General features: G+C 44.7%; 1 protein-coding gene across 1 annotated transcript; it reads right to left on the bottom strand.

Moving 5' to 3' along the window:
• Positions 1 to 4,543: 4,543 nt before the first annotated feature.
• LOC119365376 (CCR4-NOT transcription complex subunit 9-like) lies at positions 4,544 to 7,915 on the bottom strand. The gene is made up of 10 exons (XM_037630992.1): positions 7,857 to 7,915; positions 7,464 to 7,666; positions 7,164 to 7,235; positions 6,834 to 6,923; positions 6,673 to 6,715; positions 6,427 to 6,533; positions 5,740 to 5,835; positions 5,175 to 5,365; positions 5,027 to 5,096; positions 4,544 to 4,918 (listed from the first exon to the last, which is right to left on the bottom strand). Exons 2-10 carry the CDS (start codon positions 7,662 to 7,664, stop codon positions 4,796 to 4,798), a joined length of 993 nt encoding a protein of 330 aa, XP_037486889.1. The 5' UTR covers positions 7,665 to 7,666; positions 7,857 to 7,915; the 3' UTR covers positions 4,544 to 4,795.
• Positions 7,916 to 7,921: the final 6 nt, after the last annotated feature.

Below are 7,921 nucleotides of genomic sequence, written 5' to 3'. Positions count from 1 at the left end.
TAGGCATCAATTTTCTCCCTCAAAGACACAACAGCTGAATGGTCTTGCTGAGAGGATGAACATGACAATTGTGAAGAGAGTTAGATGCTTGTTGTCAAGTGCAAAGCTACATAAACACTTTTGGGGTGAGGCTTTGATGACTGCAGTTTATCTTATTAATCTCTCACCAAGTTATCCTTTGCAGGGAGATGTTCCTAACAGGGTCTGGTGTGACAAGGACGTCTCATATGACCACCTGAAGGTTTTTGGGTGCAAGGCCTTTGTTCATATTTCTCAAGATGAAAGGTCAAAGCTTGATTCGAAGACACGACAGTGTATCTTTCTTGGCTATGGTGGTGATGAGTTTGGCTACAAGTTGTTTGACCCTATAGCAAGGAAAGTTGTTAGAAGCCGTGATGTTGTGTTTGTTGAAGACCAAACAATTGAGGATATTGTGAAGACAAAGGGGCAGGTTCCTCCTCCTCAGCAGCAAGACATGATTGATTCTGACCCAGTTCCTGCAGCTCCAGCTCATGTGCAAGTTGAAGCAGATGCAGAAGATGTACAAGATGATGTACATGGTGGTGCAGGTGAAGAAGATGCTCCCCAACAGCAGCAGCAAGAGTATGATGCTGAAGTTGATGATCCGGATCAGCAGGAAGCACCAGCACCAGAAAGTCCACCAGCTGCTCCACTCAGAAGATCCAATAGGGGTCGAATTCCTTCCAGCGGGTATCCCTGAGATCAATACGTGGTGTTATTATCTGACGGTTTAGAACCTGAATGCTTTGCAGATGCAATGGAAGATGAGCACAAGAAGGAGTGGAAAAAGGCTATGCAAGAAGAGATGGATTCCTTGCATAAGCATCATTCTTATGAGTTGGTGAAGTTGCCCAAGGGCAAGAAAATTTTGAAGAACAAGTGGGTCTACAGAATCAAGCAAGAAGAGCACACATCATATCCAAGGTACAAGGCCAGGCTAGTTGTAAAAGGATTCGGCCAGAGAAAAGGCATTGACTATGATGAGATCTTTTCTCCGGTTGTGAAGATGACATACATAAGAGTAATCCTTGGCATGGCAGCAAGTCTCAACTTGGAGGTTGAGCAAATGGATGTGAAGACTGCATTTCTTCATGGTGAGTTGGAGGAAGAAATATACATGGAGCAACCTGAGGGGGTTTCTTGTGAAAGGCAAAGAAGACTATGTGTGCAAGCTGAAGAAAAGTCTCTATGGCCTGAAACAAGCACCAAGACAATGGTACATGAAGTTTGAAACTGTCATGGGGGAGCAAGGCTACAAGAAGTGTAGCTCAGACCATTGTGCGTTTATTCAGAGGTTCTCAGGTGATGAATTCATCATATTATTGCTCTATGTTGATGATATCCTGATTGTTGGCAAGAATGTCTCTAGGATTGCTAAGTTGAAGAAGGAGTTGAGCAAATGTTTTGCCATGAAAGACTTAGGTCCAGCAAAGAACATTCTCGGAATAAGAATTGAGTGAGACAGAAATTGCAACAAGTTGTACTTGTCTCAAGAGAAGTATATTGAGAAGGTACTTCAGAAGTTCAGGATGGAAAATGCTAAAGTTTGAGTTGTCCACTAGCAGCCCATTTTAAGTTGAGCAGAAAGCAATGTCCTACCACTGATGAGCAGAAAAAAGGAAATGCATCATGTTCCTTATGCTTCAGCGGTTGGGAGTTTGATGTATGCTATGGTGTGTACAAGGCCTGCCATTGCTCATGCGGTTAGTACTATGAGCAGATTTATGTCCAATCCAGGAAGACCTCATTGGAAAGCCATGAAGTGGATTTTGAGATATCTCCGGGGCAGCACAAATCTAAAACTTTGCTTTGGTGATGGTGAGGCCAAGCTGATTGCCTTTTCAGATTCTGACATGGCTGGAGATGTTGACAGAAGGAAGTCTACTTCAGGTTACTTGGTTACCTATGCAGGGGGAGCAGTGTCATGGCAAAGTAGGCTGCAAAAGTGTGTGGCATTGAATACAATTGAAGCTGAATTCATTGTAGTAACAGAGGCAAGCAAAGAGCTATTGTGGCTGAAACGGTTGGCTTGTGAGCTTGGTCTTAAGCAAGACAAGTATGTGTTGTTTTGTGACAACCCAAGTGTTATCCACTTGAGTAAGAATGCAAGTTTTCATTCAAGGTCTAAGCATATAGAAGTCCGTTATCATTTGATTCGAGATGTGTTGTATTCCAAGAAAATGCAATCTGAGAAGGTTCACACCAATGACAATGGGGCTGATATGTTGACTAAAGTGGTGACAAGGAAGAAGTTCGAAGTATGTCGCCGGCTCGCTGGCATGGCTGCCGGAAGGCAGTGAGACCCTCCATGATGTCGAGAGGGGGAGTTTGTTGGGCTAAGTCCCTCCACATGGAGGTGTGTTGGCAGCCCAACATCAGCCCATAAGTCCAACACATGTCAGCCGTTGATCTTCGCTGCATCCAACGGTAGAGAGCGCTTCTAAGGAAAGTGAGGCAAGGAGAAAACCCTAGCCACTCCACACCGGCTGGAGGTGGCTGCCATTTTCGTGAGGGTGAGAGAGAGAGCACACAAGAGAAAACACAACCTGAGAGAAAGGAAGAAGAAGAAGTAGTGGTTCTGTCCAGATTTGCTGCATTTGACTAGACAATGTTCAAGCTGGTGGTTAGAGGCTCAAACGTGCTTGGATCGACCCCAAACTTGGTGAGCTCGTTCCTTACTTTGAGTACTTCGATCTGGTTAGCTGGTTTGAGGATTGGGTCAGTGGAGCATCAGATTTGAGAGTGGTTTTATCAGCTCGGACTGCTGCAGTTTCAGAACAAAGTAGTTTTGGGAGAAGAACAGTTTGGGTAGGCAAACGATGTCCGATTGAGCTGAAATTTGAAGGGGATCTCAAGAACTCGTGTGTCTACTTGTCTGCCAAATTTGGTGTTGTTTGGTTCAGCGGTTTAAGAGTAGTTTGCAAAACACTGAAGGGTACAAAAGCTGTGTAAACTCTGCTTTGCTGAAATCTTGCCTCTTGTGGTTGTTGTTGCTGTTGCCGGTTGGCAACGTGGAGAGTGTGTTGTAAATCTCTCTAGAGGTTCTAGAGAAGACTTTGTACTCATCATTCTCATAGTGAAGTTGCGTGGACCGGTCGGTCCATAGCCGTGGTTTTTTACTCCTCAAGTTGAGGAGGTTTTTCCACGTTAAATCCTATGTCACATGTGCATGTTGTTTGTGTTATTCCGCTGCTTACTTGTTGGTTGAAGATGTCCTCAAAGTTCATCACAAGTAAAGGGGGTTGTGTAGTGTGCATATTTGCCGTGTCGGTGAATTTGTGCAGCGCATTATTGCTGTCCAGTCCCAAAAATACATAGTGTCCATATAATTTAGGGTGAGGTTTGCAGGTGGGCACCTCCAATAAGTCCCCTTAAAAACTCCACCTTGGTTTATGGCGGGCGGGTGACGGCGGCTTACAATGGATGGCGGTGGTCGCGACATGGTGGGTATGGCGATGATGTGTTGGCACGCCACTTTTTTTGAACACAGTACAGACGCAAACGCTGATATAAAAGCGCATATACTCACCCTATGAGCGCACACACGCACACCCTACCCCTATGAGCACCTCCCAAAGACTGAGACGGCATATCATCTTGAAATTTACGAAGTCACCGTAGGCACCTCGTCGTCGATGGGAACGTCTCCTTCCATTGAATGTGCATCGCCGAAAATCCTGAAATAAATCCAGTAATAAATGCGAGCACCAGGATTTGAACCCTAATGGATTGGGGATACCACAGTCCCTCTAACCACCCAACACGGGTTGGCTCGCGACATGCCATTTTTAGGGGTGTCCCTCTAACCATCCAACCACAGGTTGGTTCGCGGCGCGCCACTTTTAGGGGGAAGGTTTGCGGGAAGATCTTTTCCATGGCAGCGGTGCATTGGCATGACACTTTTAGGTGAAGGTTTACGAGACGATCTTTTTCCCATAGATACAATAAATACAGGAGAAGTTGGGCTGATTATACAAGGAACCCTAGAAAAATTTGCATTTACAGGATTTGTTGGAGAAGTTTTTTGGGCACAACTCACCCTGAACCAGGAAAGGGGATTTGTTGAAGATGCTCTTAGCTACTAAGAGGGCAGCCCGGTGCACATAGCTTCCACTTATGCAGAGTCAAGAAGGGGCAGCCCGGTGCACATAGCTTCCACTTATGCAGAGTCAAGAAGGGTCCAAGCACTTTGAGTTCTTCCACTTATGCAGAGTCAAGAAGGGTCCAAGCACTTTGAGTTTTTTGTACGCAACCTTTTGCATTTTTGGACTCGGAACCGTGACCTCACAGCAGCAAAGCAAACGTGATGGCATGCTTTGTCTAATGCAATGAGTTTCTGTGTGATATGAAAGTCTCATGGAGATGGGTCCGTCTCAAAGGGGCTGAATTTAGTTCCTAAAGACTTGAAAAGGTAAGTATTTCAGGTTTTAACTGTTCAAAATTCCATCCGCATAATGTGCTACTTCCCTAGTAGACGTTCAACCTCGAAGCAAAAAAAAAAACATTTCCGCTGCAAGACCAGAAAAAACAAACAGAAAACAGCTTGCTTTGCTTGTGTTCACAGTATTACAGGATAAGCAAACCAGCTTGAGCTGCTGTTGATGTTTCGACACACACACACACACACACACACAAACAACATTTCCTTTTTCCGGAAGGTTGAAACTACACCACACACAGCCTACGTCTAGACGGCTGAGGGAAGATAATCTTCCCCTAACTGCAATTCACAAGAGACTCTATTATTGTTGTGAATTGCAGCAACTAAACTGGATCATATCCCCATCATGTGATCCAGGCCTGGCTGGGGAGGCACCCCCATGCCAGGTCCTCCCATGCCGCCCACTGTCACGTTATGCAGCAGTTGTTGCAGCCAGCGCCTTGTCGCGGGGTCATCCTTCGTTTCAGATATATAAGCACGATTAGTATCTGGTCGGTAACTTTGTTCCATTTGATTTCAGTTCATGAATGAATTGGTAACGACAGATATGTTAGCATGACTCACCCTAAGAGAGATGTTGAATGTCCCATCTTTCAGCATGTCAGGGAGGCAATTATGGAGTGCAACACAGGCCCTGCGGAGGAAGACAAAAATTAGCACATGGGAAGATAGATGTAAAATCATTTCGTGAAATACGAATGGCAGCACAAACCTGGGGTTATCTGACAGCCTGAGGTAACATCGGATAATGTGCTTCAGCAACCTTGTGGAAGGCTGATCAGCTAGTGATATTACCATATTTCCTAAAACGCTGCCCACAGCATAGAAACGCTCAGGGGTGGCACAGACGTAACGCAGTCCAATATCATCCAGCAGAATCTTTTGGACAATGAAGGTAGCGACCTGTTTATGCATATTTGATTAAATTAGTGAAATTGGACTGACAGCTAAGCAATTATATCACTATCTGTATAAGACCCCGTTTGGAGTAGCCTCAGCTTGTATTCTGCCAAAGAAATCTTAAGCACCTCAAAATATTCAACTCCTGTGGGTTATACAGGAAAGATGTTGCGAAAACGTTGGCATATTTATGTGTCCACAAAGTTATTGATCTTCCAGTCCAAGTGATAACTGATAATAGTAATATAGCGTTCCACAAGAACTTCAGACAGCAAAATATAATTTTTGTAAAGAACAGCAATTTGATCTTTTCTAGGGCTAAACAGAAAAAAAAGATTGTGATAGTTAGACGAGGATTGAGATGGTCAGATACATACGGTTTTTGATAGTTCACTGCCCATCTCCATGGTACGCAAGCACAGAGGAATTATTTCAGTTTGCAGCAGAAAGCCGATAACTTCAGTATCATCAACCTGCATGCATAATAATGCGATAAAGAAGCTTCTTCCAAAGGCAGGAAGAAAACATTTGGTATTTGGACACACATGCGGCTTATTCCAAAAGAAAGAAGAAAACATTAGATAGAACATTGCTTGTTTATAAGCTACTCAATTGTTTATCTCTTCATTACACAACAAAGTAACAAGGATGTATCCCTTGTGACCTTATTAGATTCATTGTTCATGCCAGGGTATTGGAATTAAAACAACATGAAGCTTCATTGGTTGTAGAATTAGTGAAAGGATCGTGTTTAATATATAACATTGCAGAGTTGGATGCATGATACAAAATTGGTTAGTTCACGTAACAATGTACAAAATATACTCCCTCCTTCCATCTATATAGGGCCTAATGCATTTTCTAAGACCGTCTTTGACTATTGACAAGATTAATAGTACATGACATGCACAATGTGAAAATTATATCATCGAAAGCTCCTTTCACACACGAATTTAACGGTGTGCTTTGTGTAAGTTGCATGTCATATATTATTGCTCTAATATTTGGTCAAAGTTAGCCTCGAAAAGCGCATTAGGCCCTATATAGATGGAAGGAGGGAGTACCTTAACAAGAGCACCAATGACACCCAAGCTGGTAAGCCGCAAGTACTCAAAAGGCCTTGTCTTGCTGAATGTATTCAGGAACGGGTACAAGAACAGCGGCACATGAGCTGAACGGAACAAATGGACAGAGAGAAGAAAATGAATCGCTAACAACAACAATATCAAAAGCCGAATGGCTCTTTTGTCATATCAAGCTACTAGGAATCAGGATACGTGAGACACAATGCAAATGGCTGAATTCGTTACCATGTAAGAAAGGGATTCTGGTGTCAGGGTGCGATGCAACACACTGCAATTATTGTAATACAAACACACAAAATTAGACAATAAAGATACGCAATAAATCTAATAACATGGGAACCTTCAAGCAATTTTGTGAATGTAATCCTTTTTATTTTGAGCTGTACCTGAAGAAGTGCAAGTGCGTTGCAGACTCGGTTTGATGCACCTGGTGACAAAACTGGGGGTGAAAGTGCGGGGTAGATGGACACAATTTCCTGCGGTTGTTTCCAAGTTATCAAATATACCAAGTGAGTAAGGCAGGTCAAACTTTGACAAGTTGCATCCAAAACAGCAAGTGCCGACTTGAAAACACGAATAGAATAGTGACTGCTTTCACAGTTGGACAACATAAACACATCATAAGGTAAAGAAGTAGGCTCATTGCTCCCAGTTATTTTATCTAATATTCGAAGCATACAAACCATAAACATCGAAGACAGATGAATTAAGCATACCTGAAGTAGTGCCGCAATTGTGCCAAAAGAGTGCCAGAGAAGCGGGGCCAGGTCTTGAAATATCTCTCGTTTCTGAAATGGCGAGTACATTTTTTGTTACTGATGTATAGCATGCTAATGACTGAACGAACACACAGTCTGCAATTGTTCAGTTCATGGCAACCCAAAATTAAGCTACAATCGCTCTGTTCATGATAACTTAAAATTAAGCTAGCATCGATCCTAGAGGCCACGAACCACAAAACCCGTCCTCAGTGACGAGGCGCTAGAACCCTAGAACTAGAAGAGCACGCGACGGACCTTCGACAGCTCGAGGAGGGCGTTCTCGCGCAGCTCGCGGTCGCAGAGGTCGAGCACCAGCTGCTCCGCCGACGCCATCTTCCTGGGCTCCTGCGCCGCCGAGGCAGCGCCGCCGGCGCCTCCACCGATCGAGGAGGGAGACGGCGGCGAGGCCCCTGCGAAGGAGGAGGGCTCGGGGACGGAAGACTGCAGGTTCGCCATTACTGCACAAAAACGGCGGAGCACCGTCACTAGTTTTTCCAGACAGAAAAGACAGCAACCGCAACCAATCGAGTCGCCATTCTGCGCGGATCGCACGCAGCGGCCCAGTGCGTCCGCGCACGCCGGCGGCCGCCGCAAGCACGGGACGGATCGAGGAGTTCGCAAAAAACCAGCGCAGGTTTGGAGGATTACCGAACGAATCAGTTCGATCGACTTCGGGACGAATCGGCACCGCTCCGCTCCACCGGACCCTAGCG

This window comes from Triticum dicoccoides, chromosome 2B (assembly GCF_002162155.2).
Source record: "Triticum dicoccoides isolate Atlit2015 ecotype Zavitan chromosome 2B, WEW_v2.0, whole genome shotgun sequence".
In the NCBI taxonomy this organism is placed as follows: Eukaryota; Viridiplantae; Streptophyta; class Magnoliopsida; order Poales; family Poaceae; genus Triticum; species Triticum dicoccoides.
The sequence above is the reverse complement of the archived record's forward strand: the minus strand, read 5'-3'. Positions and strand labels throughout refer to the sequence as shown.